The sequence below is a fragment of the Pieris napi genome, chromosome 13 (assembly GCF_905475465.1).
Source record: "Pieris napi chromosome 13, ilPieNapi1.2, whole genome shotgun sequence".
Taxonomy (NCBI): Eukaryota; Metazoa; Arthropoda; class Insecta; order Lepidoptera; family Pieridae; genus Pieris; species Pieris napi.
Genome location: NC_062246.1, coordinates 10,528,044 through 10,548,544, shown reverse-complemented (window position 1 = coordinate 10,548,544; position 20,501 = coordinate 10,528,044). Strand labels below are relative to the sequence as shown.

The 20,501-nt window shown below is 32.4% G+C and overlaps 1 protein-coding gene across 4 annotated transcripts in view; it reads right to left on the bottom strand.

The window, feature by feature from the left end:
* The window catches only part of LOC125055091 (fatty acyl-CoA reductase wat-like), a 35,342-nt gene extending 18,114 nt beyond the window's left edge, over window positions 1–17,228 (bottom strand). The window contains exons 1-4 of one of the 4 annotated variants that reach the window (XM_047657327.1): window positions 17,074–17,227; window positions 16,920–16,947; window positions 622–858; window positions 358–488 (exon numbers count right to left, since the gene is read on the bottom strand). In XM_047657327.1, the coding sequence (XP_047513283.1) occupies window positions 358–488; window positions 622–832 (342 nt within the window). In that variant the 5' untranslated portion in view covers window positions 833–858; window positions 16,920–16,947; window positions 17,074–17,227. Of the gene's footprint in view, window positions 1–357; window positions 489–621; window positions 859–2,163; window positions 2,311–15,942; window positions 16,241–16,919; window positions 16,948–17,073 lie in introns of those variants that run through there. The other 3 variants (XM_047657330.1, XM_047657328.1, XM_047657329.1) reach the window with 3 other exon arrangements.
* Window positions 17,229–20,501: the final 3,273 nt, after the last annotated feature.

Here is a 20,501-nt window from a genome sequence, read left to right as displayed (position 1 = left end):
AATATGAATTAAAATAGTTATGACTTATGACAAAACTTGCTTATTTGTTTTATTTTTCGTATATAATATTGTTTATCTATGTAATCTGTTTTGGCTTTCTGTACTGTCTAAGTGTTTGTTTTATAATAGTATGTATGTTAGCTGTAAGATTACTTATAATTAAATAAATAAATAAAACTAACACGATTATATTATTTTAAAATGGCTGCCCTGTAAAGTTTACTATTTGTCAGATCCGACACTATTCTACTACCAATAGTTATGGTAAGATAGCAACGAAAAATCGATTTTTAAACTTGCGAGATGACTCCAAATGGAAATGTATGTTCATAATTTATTATATTTAAGAAAACTTACCGGATCATCGAAAATTTCTTCAATTCTTGTATATATGTCTTTTCCCCTCTTCTGTCGCACCAAAAGGTAGAGATTTTCAACCCTTGGACAACTTCGAAGCAGCTTTTCCACCAGAACTTTTCCGAGAAAACCTTTGGAATCATAAATTTATGCGAATTAGTTTCGTTCTTTAAAGCTCTGAAAGGTTGATTAGAAATTTTCTAATTTATTTTAATCTAAATGTACCACTTTTTTTACAAATAAACGATTTATTATTATTATTACCTGTAGCACCAGTAATGAGCACATTCTTGCCATCATAAAACTTCTGAATTTCAGACATACGCCGTGTCTCGTTCATATTTTGGTCAACATTATCTCTAGAACATTCGATGCAGTATTTTTTATCAGTATCAACACCTTTTGAATTTTTGCACATGCCATTTTGATTCCTAAAGTTTTCCCGCGCAATTCCTTCGGGGACTGTCGACGCCATCTTGCTTGTCTATTCCGATGTCATGTCTGTGGACAAAGAATGTAAATATCGTTATTGCGAACTGTATTTTACAAAAATCATTTTAATGACTTGTGATATTACTGTATGTATTAAATGTTATATTTTATATCGCCATAAAGATCAGGTTGTCACCTACACTTTGACTGACTTAGGATCTTTAATTTAACAATTGACATGTATCTCTACATATTATGAGCAAAAAACAAAAGTTATTTGTGTTAATAATATTTTAATAGGGTCATATTATAGTCTTTAGTCCGTCTAAGAATGACAATTATTCACGGTTTATGGGTGATATTTTAAAACTGGATTTAGCGCTAACTATTATATATTCCCTCCGCTTTCATAATCCAATAAAATGGTCTAATATTATGAATTATAAATAATAAACACAAATTTTAAGTGCATCAATTTTCAAGCCATTTAAAAAATAAAATACGAAGGCTACGTGTTATTTTTTATAACAAAACCTCACGTGTCTAATCTTAAAAATCGAAAACATTTAATCAATATTTTTTACCCAAAAATTATCCATTTATATTTTTTACAAGTCATTACAAAACTTTGGAATAGCTCCGCAAAACTTTGAGAAAGACAGTAAGAGCAAAAAATTAAATTACAGAATTAATAAGGACAGAAGAAAAATATGTTGATATTGGATGATTATTCGTAATGCAGGACTTATTTGATTACTCAGATTACTTTGAATTCATTAGAACAGGATTTTCTCATATGCAGTCGTACCATTATCGACAAAGGAAATTTAAAATAATGTCACTGTACGATCGGAGATCTCTTGCCGGTGTTACGTTCTTATACAAATTGCTAAATGGTTAACTACAAAACATTAACATTATCTTCCCTTATTCATTCCCAAGGTTTAAAATAAGCTGAATTTTCTAATTCAGTCTGCAAAAACCAACCTAGTTCTTAGTAATTCTTCGCGAATATAAAATAATAAACATTTATTCAGAGCTTAATATATTCGGTAGTGGGCTGATTTAAGTTTGCGCCTGGTAGATAGTACCGGTGACCCCAGATCTGATGCTTTCCTGGCTCAACGAATAGGTAAGTATCGCAATACAGCGAGGAAATGCGGCCAGTTTTAAATATGTATTAGAAATTAATTAATTAATTATCTGCCGTTTCCATAATTGTTACCAGGTTTCCGAGCATATTAGGTAAATAAACTTATGTTTAAACACTAGTAAGCAATTGTATTATCAATATATCAACACTGATATTCCCTACACCCAAGCACAAAATTATCCGGACCTACAAAAGTCACAACAGTAAGAAGGAATACTTACAAAAATAAATGAATGTTACTCGCGTGCTTGCACTCGTAATTTTGTATGATAAATGACGATCTGCTGTAATGTCTTTTAGGTAAACTGGTCATCTTCAGGGCTAACTATATACCTTTATACCTATACATATGTGTTATATAGCTCTTAAGTATATCTCATGATGCGTCATTGTGTATGTTTTAGTCCTTTTTTACGCGATAAAAAATTAGATAATTTTCCAACCCTTTTTGTGCCATATATAACATACATCATTTTTAATATTAAAAAAAATTGTTCACTTAAGAAACTTAAATGATAGGTTTATTTTATAAATATAAATAGGTTTTTTATAATATATAAATATAAATATATAGGTAGGTATATTTTCAAAATAATGAAAAACTGAAATTCAAATAATTTGAATAAATTTTTTAACAATAAATTTTACATATTTATTGAACGGCTCGATATTGTTTCAGAATTAAGAATTTTTATAGTATTTTGGACGTAGATCTCGCTTCAAATAAATAAACTAAAAAAATATAGTCAAAGCTTCTGCTTTATCGTTTTACGTATTTCTGATTTGTTGTTAATCTATCTTCTTTCATATAATATGTTAAAACAGCATTTCATCAGCTGTTTAGCTTAAGATTCAGAAACGAGAATTTACACATTTTAAACGGCTTTACTTTAAGTGGAATTGAGAGGTCCAGGGGAGGGGGTCTTTTGAGGTAAATTTATTTAGGGGAATTTTCAGGATATTTTTTCATTTTTTTTTCAAGAAAAACAGATTATTAGGGCTTGATCCCAACTAACAACATAAACCAACTAATAACATAATTTATATCAACTCCATGATATAACTGAAATATCGAAAAGTTATAATATGAACTTCATGATCGAAATAAGAGCATAATACTCGCATGTATTTTTCATGTATATTTATTACCTCACAAACCGAGTGTACAACAAAATCCATGGGGATTTTTAATCGGTATTTAGGGGGATTTGAAGTTGGACCTAGAGGGGAGATTCTGTAGAATACACGCGAAGTCCTGCAGTAATATAAATCTTTACATAACAGACATGCAATCAAGGTTTATAATAATTAACCAAAAACATTCAAAGATCTTTCTACTAGAGTTTGATTGATAATTTGATTTGAATTGACTACAATGATATGACTGATAACGTATGTAACTTCTATGTAAAATTCCTTTTAAGGCAAATTTGCACGTCATTTGTGGCAGAATATGCGAACTTTAGATTGTACCACCATAACATTTTTGTACCATATTCTTGCAAAAAAAATATTATTATACCTATAATGACCTGATTTAACCTTAGTCCTTGTTTTAAGTACAACTTTTAACCCTGGCTTGACAGTAATAATTAATATGCGATCAATAATTCATGAAGCAATGAAATTTCGGCAAATTTGGTGTGATGAATTGTTATAAACTCGTTTTATTTCCGAGTTAAAACATCGAGAATTTGCGTACTTGGTTCTGCTCAACAAAAAATATATGAACAAATGCGTGAAAAGTTTTATTATTATGACCCTTATTCCGTGGGGTCTTAGCTTAATCTAAAGTCTAAGTCTAATAAGGCTTTTTAAGCAAATACCAAAAAGGTTAGTCGACATCACAGGAGACCGAAGAGCTGCTATGCAAAGGGGGAACTCTGCCAGTATCTTCGGAACCTTGCCTAAAGGGACTTCTTTTAATACTATACTTTGAAAATATTTAATAATAAAATGTAATGTAATTAAGCAATATAAAAATAACATTCTTTGAATCTAAACCTAAAAACCTTAAAAAATTTAATATAATAACAAAAATATATTATTAATGAACACTTAATATTTAGTATATCTAGTATTATATTAAATATTAAGTGTTAATTTATACAAGGTACGAAGGATCCTATTAGGAATTTTTTAAAGAGTGTGTGCTTGAACATCTAATATATAAAATTCTCGTGTCACAATGTTCGTTCCCATACCCCTCCGAAACGGCTCGATCGATTCTTATGACATTTTTTATGCATATTCAGTAAGTCTGAGAATCGGACAACATCTATTTTTCATCCCCCTAAATGTTAAGGATGGTTCCACCCCTATTTTTTTTTTAGACAAACCTTTTTGTTTTAATTTTTTTATGATACAGCATACAAAAATACATACAACCCTTAATTGTCACAGCTCTTCTATCAACCCCTAATTTTAATTATTGTAGATAGTTATTTTTATTGAACTAATAAATCTTTCCTAGAAATAATATACATGGCAAAACGAAGTTTGCCGGGTCAGTACACAATAAAAATTTACACGTCAAATGCCCCAACCTTAACACTAGTGGCGCTACAATCTTTAGTCTTGTCTCAGATTTCTAAAACAGTTTTTTTTTTAATCGGCCTGTGTACGCCGTTGAGTCTTTTGAGTCTCAGTGGAGAAATGCATAAAGCATACGGCGCGACTGCTTGGTGACCCCAATTAGACGTTTTCCTGCCCGATATTCCAAGCGATTAATATATTAAATAAAGTATGATATTACCGACTGCAGAGCCATCTGCTGGGCTGATTTGTGAATCTAAACCATCCAGGGCGTCACCCAAACGCATACAAAAAAAAATCATTCTAACCCATACACACGTATATATATTATATTTATAAAGATATGACGATATTTGCAGCACCCATTCTGTCGATGTTTTGTCAAACGCCATAAGGTTACATCAAAAAAGTTTGAATTGTATGGTGGTTAAGTATTCTTAAATTTTCCGCGAAATTTTCTTAATTTTTTCTTGCAACCTTCTGACAATAACAAACACAACAAAAAAAGAATTAGCGAAATCGGTCCAGCCGTTCACGCGTGATGCAGTGACCAAGGGAAATATTCATTTATTATTCATTTATAGGTATATATATACAGTAGAACCTCTATAAGTCGAACATCAAGGGAGACGCCAAAAAAGTCGAGTTATAGAGTTTTCAACTTATGGAGGATTTCGACTTAGGCGGATTTTGATTCGACATAAAGAGTTTGAGGTTTATTCTTATAAATTTAAAAAAAATTGAACACCTGACACAAAGCAAGCAAACACGTGTTTCCATGTGTCATAAATTTATTATTGTATACTCCTAAAATGTTTTCTAAGAAACAATAGTGTACTCACATTGTCGGCAAATTCTTAAAGTCGGTAACTTATTTTTGTTGGAACAATAAAGATAATAAATTCCAAATGATCAAGTTGTAAAGGTTGTAAAATAAAACGTTCCTATGTTCGAGATACAGAGGTCAAATTTAATTTTTCGAGTTATAGAGTGAAAATATGTACCAAAATGGCTTGGAGGGACTCGGTGATTATTTCGATTAACAGAGGGTCAAGATTTCAACTAATGGAGGTTTTGGTGTTTTAAGGGAAGGGAACAAAACATATCGAGGTTCGACTTAACGAGACTCTACTGTATATATATATATATATATATATATAGATAAATAAGGTTCAGTGTTGCCAATATCATTTTGTTTCGAAATTTATTACCAATGTGAATGACAACGCGCAATGTTACGCGTTTTGAATGGAATGCGTTAGTAATAAATTTTATAACTCCGTTGACATTATTAATAACGAATTCTAAGGCCACACAAATGGTAATTGTTCTTGTTATGACAACAAATTTTATTTAGTATATTTCATTATATTTTTAAAGTCGTGAACTAGCCTAGCTTTTTAGTAGCTACATATCAACATATGTAACATTTTGCTATACCCTTGAGACTGTTCACTTTTCCGGAATAAAAGCCTAAGTACAAACCTTTTTTTTTTTTAATTTTCAAATTTTTCTATCCATAAAAACCTTCCTCAGAGTTTGAAAAAAAATAAATGAATCCTCTAAATGATCCGTCTTCGAGTTTTGCGTTTAGAAATATATTTTGCGATTCATATTTACTTGCACCGAAGGTGCCGCATCAGTGTTGTATAATAAACATCTTATTATACGACTTCAAAAAAGCTAAAGATTTATCAAATTGACGTGTAATGTTTTTTGTTAGCTTCTAGGATTAAAAAAAAAATACAAATAGATTTTGTTATTGCTAAACATTTTTTCCTTTTTGTTATTTATTACCTGATAACGCACAGGTACGTTTTAGGCCTTTAATCAAGATCATACCATTCCCTGAAAGGTCGGCAACACTCCCGCTAGCCCTCGGCGTTGCAGGTGTCTATGAGCGGTGCTAATCGCTATTCAAAGTGACATTCATTCATTTTGTCCCATAAAAAATGGCATATAAAATATCAAATAGACTCGGATCCTCACATACAGGAACGTCATGAACATGCGAAAGTCGTACATAACTCTAAGTCACTACTCTGAACCCTTGTTAAGTTACGTACAGATATCGGCAAACATCTTGAACAAATGTCCTTGCCTGCACAGAAGCGATTTTTAGGTATCACTGGGAGGGGGGGCGGCGGCGGGGAGAGTGACGTGTCGATCGCGGTCGGTCAGTTGACGTTTGTGTTCCGTGTTTGTGTACGATGCGCAAACTTTCCCCCACTCCCTTGTTTAATGCTCAAGAAGTTCGGTATCTGTAAGCGTTGACACTCAAATCCCTCTGCTATTCAGAGGGGTAGCGAGACCCCACCCACTAAAAACACCACAGCTCTTCACACGCTCTTAAGATGGGCCCTCTGGGTTCACCAGGCATTCTACCCAAGGGACACGATAAGTAATCTAGGTTAGGTCGTGTTATCGTGGCGTTAAGTGTATTCACTGTACTTAATAATTAGGAATAGTTAGTAAAATTATAATTACCACACCTTTACTTTACCCTAATAATTTTACATCGCGTGTTTGCATTACAAGCAATGCAAGGTCAATGTTCTTGTCACGCGACCGTCGACCATAAATACTTAAATTCACGAACTATACTTAAGTAAAAAGTGCATTTACTGAAAATATCAACATTTAATAAAGAATTCGAATGAGAGGTCTCTTAAGTTGTTTTTTTTCAGACGGAATTTGGATTTACTGATTTTGAACGTAGAGAATGAATAAGGGACGAGAATGTCAATGTTCTAACATTCAACAATTTGTATACATATACAAACGTAGCACCGGCTAGAGATCTCCGATCGTACAGTGTCATAATTTTAAACTTCCTAAGTCGCTGATGGTACGGGTGCCTATGAGACAATCCTGTACTAATAAATGCACCTTGCATTCGAGTAAATAATATTTAAATATTTACAATGCGTTGCGATGGATCGCATATAAGGCCATGTTCAGATGGCAAAAAATTTCGCGCGTTTCAGAGTATGACGTCATCGTGACTTGTAAGCGCAGATTGTAGATGACACAATAATATCTAGTATAATGAAAGATGTATTTTAACAGTGTGACCGGGCAAGTGCGGTACATAGACGTCCGTCAAATGTTTAATGATGCTGACGGTTAAACGTAGGTAGTAACAGTGCATTGACATTTCAATTTGCGGCAAATGTCAAAATGTAACTTACGAAATTGCTGGGATATTGTAAATTATTTTAACGAGAATTCTTATTATTTTTATTTACTATATAATTTTACACACAAATCTTCCAAGACTTCTTTATTTACACAGTTTATTTTTACTATTTCATTATTTTTCTGTTTTTGCGTCTGAGACGCAAACTAACTATTGTTGTCTCTGGCAGAATGACCAGCGCTGTAGAACACCTCTGCTCCACAGCATAATGCTGAGCCAGGGCCAGTTACAATCACAACACACACACATTACACACTTAAAATGTACCTTATTCCTTTGATTTTTTTCCATAAATTTTTGTTATTTTCCTTTTTTGATTAGTATTATTAATATTTTGTGTGTTTCTGTGTGTGTTAGTAATAAATGTCATGTCTATATTAATTATCTATGCTTTGGCGACTTTAATACAAACGACAGACTGCAATAATCTAGCAGGCGTTAATTTTAACAACACTCTATACGCGTATATACTCGTATCGATACTTGATACCAATACGTACTCAATAACGTTTATTAATAAGCAATAAAGCAAAAACGTATTTAAGTAAAAATTCCTGATGTTCCAAAAATACCGAGAGAGAATGCCTTATGCCCAAATAATCAATGGCGTGTCAGGCACAGATGGCTGTCTTACTTGCCTATTAGGAAAATTAAATGATTACGAAACATAACGATATCTGTAGCGCCACCACTTTATTCTAGAAATATGTCAAAATCTGAATATTAGGAATAAGATAGGAACTGTCGTAATGATAGTGACCCCAATATCCCCGATTGGGGTAATAAAACCGGCTCAAGTTCAGTGCGAGCAGCAGATTTCACTCGTGTCGTAATGTGCATTCCAATAAAAGTGAATAGGCATGGGGACTAAGGGTGAGATCTATAGAGCGCACTTAGACTTTGCTCAGACTTAACTATAACCATTCTTTACTTTTTTAAAGGATAATAAAGAAGGTATTGTATGAAATGAAACATCAATTTCTGTCTTAGCTTGAGCTTAGCTTAATCTCACCGTTAAAATGTCTATAAATATACTAAATCATGGTTTAACCTTAGTGTTTTTCGTAAGTAAAGTCTGAGCAAAGTCCAAGTGCGCACTATAGATCTCACCCTAAGAGCTGGTGAACATTTTTGCTGTTATATTTTTATAAGTGAAAACCAAGGTTACATTAGTGTACAAAGTATGGGGTATTGTGAGAAATCATTCATTTTTTTTATGTAATAGGAGGTGAACAGGTAGGAGTCTCATCTGATGTTAAGTGATACTGCCGCCCATGGACACTCACATTGCCAGAAGGCTCGCAAGTGCGTTGCCGGCCTTTAAAACCTTTTGGTGAATGCAACACAAACAAAAACTAATTCATAGTACACAATATTAGCTCACATACTCTTTCTATCAAACCGATTTTACGCTATATGAAGAGACCATAACTTAAGTTAAAAGCATGAACAAATCAAGAATGCAATTGACTGAATATTTTTTATGTACTAAATATATTATAAAAGGTTATTTTTAAAATTTTGATTGATTATTTTTGTAAAATATTGTTAAATGAGTTTAATTTGATAAATATTTCAAGATTATTATTTATCCACCAGCCCCATTTAGCCCCACCAGCACAACGAACACTCTCAATACCAGAGGGCACGCGAGTGCGTTGCCGGCGTTATAAGAATTGGTACGCTCTTTTCTTGAAGGGCCCTCTTTTGTTTCCGAACCAATTCTTAAACGTTGCCGGCCTTTTACTTAAGTATACTTCAGTGGGCAGCTGGTTCACATAGTGGTGGTGCGCGAGCATAAACTGCCTTAAGAAACACTCAGTTGTGTAATTAATTAAGTTTTTATAATAACATTTCATCTTCTATTTCGTACCGAATCAATAATTAAACTAAAATGTCTAAATTGGTATGTGATGGGGAATATTAAGAGAAGATAGTTTACTCTTTTCTGATTACAGGCAATTTTTACAGTAAAAACTTCGTAGTAAGTATACAATTTGACATTGAAAATGTTTAACAACTCTTACGCTAGGCATAAGTAAAGAAAATCAATTAATATTCATTTTATTACTACGTCTGCTACAAAGATTATTAATAGAATATTACTTTGTATGTTGTCTTGTTTGTTTTTCAGCACTACTTGAAACCAACTTCATTCCCCAAGGAATTTCGCAATCTATCTCTTTTCACTACAGCGTAAAGACAATTCGACAAATAGAAACAAAAGAGAGAGTTTAGGAGTTTATTTTATATAACAGGGCAGGGCAGGAGGCTCATCTGATGTTAAGTGATACCATCACCATGAGCCCATGGAATCATTGCCAGAAGGCTCGCAAGTGCGTTGCCGGCGTTATAAGAATTGGTACGGTCTGTTCTTGAAGGACCTAAGTCGAATTGGTTCGGAAATACTTCAGTGGGCAGCTGGTTCCACATAGTGGTGGTGCGCGGCAAAAAAGTGCCTTAAGAAACACTCGTTGTAAAATTAGTTAAGTTTTTATTTCCTTTCATCGTCTATTTTGTAGCGAGTCAATAGTTAAACTAAAATGTCCAATTTGGTAGATTTAATCTTCAATCTATGATACGTCCTCTAAACGATTGAATAATTCGATTGGTATCTCAATCCATGGATTGAATATTGGAATTTTTTGAAATGGATTGAATTGTCGATCTAAGATAGTTAAAATTCGATTGAGATTGCATATTAATTTTGGCCGTTAGTTACAGTAATAGCGTCCTTTTTACGTTCTTAATATTTTTTTTTCATGTATGTGACTGTTTATTTTATATTTCCCTACTAGCAAAGTAACTATTAAAATCATTGGTAAATTTACGAATATAATAAAAAAAAATCCAATACAAAATGTTTATACAAAACATATTTTTCTTCTTTCTTATCGCATCGCGATAAATAAATATATTTTGTTTTCAAAATGTTTTTCTCGTATATGTATTTAATGAGAATAAACTAATTTAAACCTTCATTAATAACAATTTCTTATACAGTTTCGACATAATCGCGCACAAATAAATCAAACAGAAGTGAAAAAACTAACATAATATCACGTATTGGCTCATCGTCACTTTCCGTAATGACCTAGAAACTTGCTTGTTTAGCAGAAATATTGCTAATAAAGAAATTGCCATTTTAATCTTACATCAGCGTATTTTAATTCTTGAATTTAATTAAAGGCCTTATGTTTTATTAATCCCTCCGCTGCGACCGGCTTTTAATCAATGGGATGAAGACGAAAATGTCGGATTTTTGAAATTTTAATAGGTAGTCTGATTCCCGATGAATTTTTAGGCTTATAATTCATTTTCGATCTCCGCCATTAAGTTGTGGAATACGCTGCCTGACTCCGTACCTCTACCTCTCTGACATCTTTCAAAACTCTTCTGTATAATCATTTCTTAACCTTATCCTATCCTCATCAATCGTGAGTTGTATAATTCTTATGTTTCCTTTTACATCACTACTCGCTGTTCATGTATTTGTAAGATTAGCTTTTAAGTTTTTAGTTTGTTATTAATATATTTTTTTGTATTACTTTAGATTAAGGATTCTGCACTTCTCGCACGCATCATGTTTCTTTTTTTTTTAGTTTTTCTCTTAACTAGGGTTGCCTGGAAGAGATCGCTTATTAGCGATAAGGCCGCCCGTTGCATCCCTTATAATTTATGTATTGTGTTTCTTTTATTGGCAACGAAGTGTAAATAAATAAAATAAATAAATAAATAATTAATTTTGGTTTTACGTAAACTGACTGAAATACAACGAATATTATTGGGTCGCAAAAAATCTTGCCACGAACACAAAATCACATATAACAAATGTTTCTACAGTTTTAGTTTCAATCAATATTCAAAAATACATATATGACAATTACGGTGGACTTAAGATCTATTTAAACAGAAAATGTATATATTACATTTACAATAAAAAGAAGATAAAAAAACATTACAATAATATTATAAATAGGAAAGATTTGATTGTTTGTTTGCATTGAATAAGCTCCGAAACTCGATTAAAACTGAATAAGCTCGATTTAAAAAAAATTACATTATTAAAAGCCATTAACAATTTCCCTGATGAACATGGAATATTTTCAAAAAACTTAGGGTTCTGTATGAAATTACAATAGTGTAACCCAAGGTGTGAAAAATACCAATAAAAATTCCTACATCGCGTACTGCGGAAACTATTGACAATAGAGAAAAGTGATGTAGTATAGTTTTAACCAAATCCATATCTACATAATATGACTTACGAAAAAAAAATTATTTGCATTTCAAATCGGTTCGGTTATCAAAGAGATCTAGGCAATAATATTAATTTAAAAATATATTATACATATAAACGAAAAAACTCAACTAATATACAATATGAATATAGATAGTAATAAAAATTTTAAGTAATGATTAGATAAGACGAAAACTAAAATTTTAAAAAGTTTCACTCCTGGCAGGTTCCATATTTATATGAATTGACATATAAAGAGAATGAAATGTACTTTTGATTGGTATATTAACAAGACTGCTTGGTCACGTGTAGCCATGAATGTTTTAAGTATTAATTATTACGATAGCGTATCGTAAAGAGCGATTTTAAAGCTATAATAATAAGTGAATGACGCAAATTACCCACTCAAATAGATAATTATTATACATTTTAAGCATAAAATAAAGGTTTAATGCTGTACCTAAATAGACCATGTTATTTTATAGTTAATTACGCTACTTTTTTCTTTCCATATGTCCGAATAAGTTTGCCGGGAATCGAAAATTGGGATTAACGCCTTGAAAAAACCAAATGCTTAATCTGTGGTGAAGCCTAAAATAAATTTATCTGTTTGACAGCAGTATCCGTCTTTACTCTATTGAACTTTACACATCAAAATAATGGAAGATATAATTAATATTATATTTGTAGTTAGAAGTGAGTGATTTTAATTAATACCAAACTGCAATCTAAAAACCAACTGTTTTATTTTTACGGGCACTATTATATTGACTGAATTGAAACATCCTTATTATTATTTCCTGTAATCAAAGTATAGGTCATTGACTTGTCAGGGGTGTCAAACTATTAAGCACTATAGACAAAGTGTATAAAGAAATTTGATCGAATTTAAAAAAAAATAGATTTCTTTTGTTTTTGCTACATTTTCGAATCATATTTTTGTTTATTCAAAAACACCATTTTACGACTGTGATAACCTTTGGATTTGCATTTACCAAAAATTGTTTTGTTTATCACAAACGTTCTCGGTAAATGACATCCAACAGTTTAGGTTGATGACTATTTATTTATCGTAAAAAACTAGTTGATATCCAAAAATATCTGCAAAAGCTGTAACAAAAATGAAACTAGCGGATAGACGTTGTCATTTACACGATTTGAATATAAAAATAAAATCGGTCCAGTCGTTTAGGAAGTATGTAACAAACTTGATATATACAAAGATACGATATAGTAATACGATTCTAAAACTGAATTTCTTATATTTATTAATATTGTTTTATTAACATCTTTTGCAATGCGTGGCTATTTAAGGATGGTATATGGCGAGGATGTAAATGATAATATGTACCTATCTATAAAATCTATAGATAATTTTTCATCAAACAACACAACACAGACTTCAAGATTCTACAATCTGTGGTCATTATTGCATATCCATAATCAAATCACTATTAGCGAACGTTGCATTATATATACATAATAAATTATGATTAAATAATAAGCCAGAGCTTAATAGGCTATTACGTAACACGTCACCCTATGAGAATCTATACGGTTTGCATACAAACGTGGTTTAATATTTGGCACAGATTTTGTATTTAGGTCAATTGGCAGGTCACTTTGTATGGAGTGGTACCGTTATTTTGCCTGAATTATCGACACATAGTACGTTACTCTGTTCGGTGTTCTAGTTTATCTTTCAGTGATAGAGTTTTCACCATAATAATGTTTATATAATTATCACCTACATAATATATTTATGACAATACTTAATAGACTTTTTAAACAGACCAAATAGATAGGATTTCGTACTCCATTTATGAAACACAAATTTCGGCATCTATCTATAAATATATGACAACCAAGTGACAATTTTTTATTTTTAAAAAGACAGACATCAAATATTTGTCAGCCAGGAACAATTTTATTGGAAAATTTAATTGTAATGTTTAGTATTTTTCTTTAATTATTATTTATGTTTCCTTTTAAACCTTCCCTGAACACAAATAAAACCTTCCACAAATATTTCAAGACCATAATTAGCCAAATCGGTCTAGAGATTCACGAGTTTTAGCAAGACGAACCGCAATTCATATTTATAACGATTAATTAATGTATGCGCACATTACGAACGACTGCACTAAATTGGTTTTTGCGTTCGTTATTATTCTGTAGATATAACTGTGAGTAACAATATACTAACTAACTTACAGAGCTGTGTAACGTGTGTATGAAGCATGTGCCACAGCACATCTAATTTTCTATGTAACTTGACTAGAGGAGTGTTGACTTGACTTATGCGTGCGAATCTTATGACGTCATAGGCACGAACCTGTGCACCAATGGACTTTCTATGTGCGCGTTTACTCGCTAATACTAACATCGTGAGGACATCGACATGAATTACACCCAATTCGACGGCGTGTGTACACAGGCTGGTCCTACTTGCCTATTGGCCCAGACCCAATTCCTAAATTACGATTTGGTATACCAAATATGGAACAGATACTTATAATCCTGATAGTGGTATTTCTAGTTATATTTATTTAAGACGTAATATTGTATGTAAACATCGTTTCAAATAGAAAGCGATAAAGCTTTGGGAAAATGGAGTTGGATGCTTTGTTGTATCATAGCGAGCTCTTTATTTGATTTTAGCTGCTAATCAAGTAACTTACCCTAAGACTAAAGGTAAGATATGGAGAAGATACTTAGCGCTAAACGAGAAAATTTGTCGACAAGAACTGTCATTTTCAAACAAATTAAGTTTTCAACTTTCTTGCATTTTGTTTTAATCATAGTTTGCGCTCTTTCTGAATCTCACTCTAAGTCATCCAGTTTGACATAATGGAGTCATACTTAGCGTTAAGTGTATATTACCCTTAGTTTTTACAAAGAGGAGGCAATTCATTAAAATTCAAATATCTTCGGAATAGCTTGTTAATTCTAATGTTTAATCAATTGTACATTTGTTTTTTCGTGTGACATGAAAAATATTTATCGTAACTATGTGACATAAACAATAGAATTAAAATAATGAATGTCAGAAATCTGTGGTTTTTAGTCTGTCTAAAAGATAGCAGAATATCATGGCCAAATGTAGAATGCAAACCTACTAGTTTTATATTACACGAAAAGACGAGAAGAATGGAATAAATCAATTGCGCTGTTTCCAAATAATTGTCATAATAGAAGAATTTTGGGATTGTCAACGTTTAGCAAGTTAGCAACTCTAGCAGTTGAGTTCGAACCCAAGGTAATGCAAATTACTGATGCTGTAAAAACAGTACACCGAAAATCTATTAGGTTGTAAACATTCAAAATAGGCCATTCCTAGGTATTGAGAAAGTCCGTCCTATATCGGGTTACTTTCTCGGCGTATTTACTTACGAAGATATATATATAATACTGAAAATTTCGCTTGAGCCTTCAGTGAGGGACTGAGTAACAAACATTACTACATACAATCTAAACAGACTTTCACATTTCATAATAATGTGTACGTCACTTAATAGTTTTGAGATTCCTATTCACTCCCCTCGTCAATTTACAAGGAAATATTAATTTAGATTTATTGGATTTATTAAATAGTTAAGAATTTATAAGATGAAAATAGCTATTACAGCCGATAAATGCAAGAACTTAAACGTTTATTTCATATTAAATTATTTTTAGATAACCGTTATAAAATCTGAAGTTTCTATACCATTCATACCAAGTATATATTTACGAGTTTCACACAGATTATTTAATTAATTTCATCAAAAACAAATCTAACTTAATTAATGTTATGTCATCGAAAAGCCGTGCTATCTAGGTCAGTGGCACAGATAATTTCGCAATGTCTAAACATTCTTTTTAATCCGGAAAAGCAATCTATGGATTTCTCAAGATAGTAAAACGGTCAACGTATTTCCGCAAAGGAAGCACTTTCACGATACATGTTTCGCTTCGTGATATAATAAAAATAGGGAAACACATAGAACAATAATATTTTTTACTGTTTATAATTATTTCGCTCACCTGAATAAATCCTCCTTTAACCAATGCAACTGTCACTCTACACTGGCACACACAAAAAAAATCACTATTGTCAAACGAAAAGCGCGCGCACTGCCATGGCGGACTGCAGACTATCGTAAGTCGCCAAAATATGAGGCCAAAATGAGTTGCATAACGTTTATTACAGCATATTACATAAAAATCGCCGTTGGGCTCTCAGTATATTATTATTATGCAAATAACGATCTCAATTTTTCTAGGTTACGGCGCGAATTTTTGTAACGAGTGGTCAACTCTAGTCGAAAGTTACTTACAGTATGGAGAGTGGTTATTGTTAGTGACAATCGTTAAGTGTGCCCCACTTTTTGGTGGGGGTTGGGGCATTTCTTGCGTGAATGAAACAGTACTTGTAGACGATAAGTAATATCTGACATCACCGGGTGAGTGGTTAATAGTCTAGTTTCGATCTCGGCAAAAATAATTTTTCGTTCGTACGCGAAATGTGCTTATTATTAAAAGTAATTGGTAGGATTTCCGTTCTTCTGTTACTACTGAACCTTTAATAAAATCAATGGACAGTCTTTTCGTTTGATTTTCAGGTATTTTTATATTCATTTCGTCAAACACGATTTCTATAACGCCTATGTCAAAAACAAAAATGACATATGAGTAACCTATTTATTCAAAGCAATACATAATTTAAAAATATATTTATTATATTTTACAATACTTTGGAAGTTGTTATTAACTTCTTTTGAAATACATGTCCTTCAATTCCTCTTACATTCTGTATTACTTTTTCTATTAATTTTTAATAAGGCGCTCAAGACTCAATATTACTTAAGAAACATTATTATTATCATCATAACAAAAAAACAGAATATATCTAAAGCATTATCTATGTTTTTTTCCAGTTCCTAGCAAACCAAAAAATTCAAATTTCTTTTTAATTATCCCGAATCTTTTAGATTTAAGATAATTATGACTATTATACTTACTCTATTCCTATCATCACCTCTCGATTCTCTGCAATAATATAATTTGAAAAATGAAATATAATCACAATAAATCATTAAAATAAACTTATTTATTATATTAAAAGAAAATTAATTATTCCTCAAGATAAAACTCTTGACTACAATAAACACTTACCGTGTCATCCATTCATAACTTCACATATTTAGTTGTTAATATAAACAAAAAACTGACGTCACAGACTACTGTTTTATCCATATGTGTTAGCAAGAAAAGCCACGAGCAGAAACTAGTCAGGCCGATAGATTTTTAGCCACTCAAGATGCCCTAATTTAAGTGTTTTCTCTGCAATACGGCAACGCATGCGCCATTTGGAATTAAATACCAACATTGCTGGCACGGAGCAGACTCATTTTTATGTCTGTAATACTATTTCTGGTAAAGCTTGCATCTATTATAATGATATTTCAGCAGGCGCCTGCAAAATAGCACAGCGTAGTAACAATACGTCGAGTAAATGTTCTGACGATTATGGCCACTATTTGACCACAGATATTCAATTTTTTTATATATAAATTAAACAAACAGCAGTTAGGTTATGGAATTTACTTCCCGTCCTATTAGCTCCTCTATCTCCCTTTAAATTTCTTCTGTACAAACATTACCTATCCACATCGTATCCCTAACTTTCGTAATAACTACTAACTGACGTGAGACTGATCTTAATTTAAATTATTATGATTCATGTGCACTTTTAATTTTTAATTTTTCATCCTTTATTAGTTTAGATTGTTTTTTGATCCTGTTTATTTATTTTTTTCTTAATATCTATATTTAATATGTATTTATGCACTTCTTGTCTACCTTATCTAATTTAATACATTTTTTCACAGTGGTCGCCTGGAAGAGATCGCTCGAAAGCGATAAGGCCGACAGTTGCCCTCCTTTACATTTAATTATGTTAATATTGCAACAAAGTGTAAATAAATAAAAAAAAGTATTACGTTTAATGGTCAGTTACATTAATAGTAGATGAATAAGACTCTATTAACAATAAATCACAAGGTTATAATTACGATAATAATCTTGAGTGCATTTCAAGCCTATCGGGTAGAGTAGACTTATATACAAACACTAGCTGTCGCCCCGTGTGCGACATTGTGCTGTGGGGGGTAAGGGCCCACATTATCTATGAATAAGGGGAAAGATTCCTATTCCCTACAGAAAAGAATAAAGCAACTGAAATACCTGTTGGTGATTGAAATGCTTACATACACATAATTAAACGATTTTTGCTCCCAGCTAAGAACTTGTTAAGAGGGGGCCGCACGCAGTCTGCTAGATAGGGGGTTGAAGCATTTGATGTTACATACATTGGATGAAATCTAATTGGATCCAAGTTGTAATTCTTTAAAATACTAATTCAAACTCTCACTCTCGGCACCTTTTCCTGCACTGCAGAGCCTGTATGTACCTGGCACAAAAGAATAAAAAAAAAATTCCCACATCTCTTCGTCTGCACCATTTAATACCACTCCGATATGAATCTATCAGGCGTTCCGTGAAAAAGGGCACTTCATAAAATAAAAAGAAATCGAAAATATAAAATTTCAATTTCTGTAAACCCTATGTTACTGATCAATTTTAACTGCCACATTGCTATTCTACGTATTATTGTTGTCGCGGGGCGAATTTCAGGTTGTGTGGAAAATCAGAACATTTTCAAGTACACAGATTTAATAAACGAGTCAGTTTATGAACACAAACACAATTTTAAGCTCGGTCGCTCGAAAAATACTAAATTCGTTGTTGCCCGTGTATGGCGGCCATTTTTTTATACCATTTTGAATTTTTTCTACTATCCCTATGGCTTTCTAAAAATCTTTTGTTAAAACACCCTAATTCGATCTCTTACGGTTTACTCCAGGGAAACAGATAGAAAGTTCTAGATTTCATAATAATTTTTCCTATAGCCTGAACTTAGAAGGAAAGTTAGGAAGTTCATAAACTTCCTTTAACACGTTCACTGCGCCATCATTTTTAAAGAACTTTCAGCTGGTGCGTTGGAGACCTAAAAGATCTCGTAACAAGCCTATCCCCTGGTGCGTTTGAGACCTAATCAGTCTCCTAAAAATACACTTTTGAAAATAATTTATATCTTCCAAAAAAACAATGACATATATTTTGAATTTTTTGTGGGTGAAAGATAGCTAATTGCTTTATATTTTGCTTGGTTCGCACGCAGTTACGACATTTGAATAAACTACAAATACCAAAAAAAAATTAGATATCGATTGTATCTCGTACCGCACCCGAAGATAGTTCAATATGTGTAGTAAGTAGTGATGGGAATAAAATAATATCTCAGTTATCGATTCTAAAAGTTTTATTAATTATGCAAAGTGTTTTTCATTAAAACATGGTAAGCACATTGATTGCTTGTACATTACGCGCAAATGGTAACAATTCGTTTAGTTTTTTTAGAAGCGTCAGTGCTGTTTAACTGCGTGTGCTCCAACGAAAAAGGTTTATCGTTAAATATTTCATAATCAGAATCACTGTCATTATTAGTCAATGGGGGGCAAATTTGAACATTTTCCAAAACAAACATTTTACTGGACGATGCAGCAGTATAAACCGGCGTTGATTTTTTGTTAGAAACCTCACCAATAAAATAGATTTTTTACACTTTTTTCTTTTAAAATCACTCATTGTTTATCAAAAATAATCAACACGCTGGTATATACGCGAGTGTTGTTTCCAAAACGTGCCCGCGACTTCCTGAATGTCGATTCTAGGACAACACTAAAAATCCCATCCTCCATCTCTTGCGTCTACGAGGCGTACGATTTCACGAGTACCGACATATCTCCTAACGCAAGGAATAACAACAATTACAGTACTGTGCGTTAGGGACCTAATCCATCTCTAATTTATTTTTTAATGTCCTTGAATTCAGCTTTAAGTAGGAAGCAAATATGTATATTTGTCCTGCTCATCCTTAAAGAACTTTAGAAGTTAGATCCTCCCGCAAGGAGTGAAAAAACACGATTATGTTCAACGCACAATACGAAAGTCCTGCAAGAGATCTGATAGATCTCGTAATGCAACGAACGTGTTAAGTTGCATACCTACTCCCAATTTTTCCAAAGCATACCTACTCCGGCGTATCGCCGGATACTCCAAACAATTATGTTTATGAATTGTTTGTGATATGGTACATACTTGATGTTGAAGTTCAGGAGACCAATTTCCAATACGGCGATGGTGTGCCCGCCTACATAGAAGACGATTTACAAAATTTTTGCCAAGTATGACAGCCATGTTGTTTTTGGATTTTTTGGACTAAAACTTCCGCCCTTTGTACATTGTTTGCTTAAATACTTCAGGTTACATGCATCCATACCAAGCACCATGTGGAGATCGCGATCAACGTCTGACCTTAGCTCAGACAGAGGGCATTATCCGTAACCATACATATAGGTTTAGGTTTTAATGCAGCAAACTCCTCCAATGCAGCAGTGCTAGTAATATATAGTATGGTTTTAAAATTTAAGTACATAAAATTAAACAATAGTATGTAAACAATTTATGTATGTTCAAAT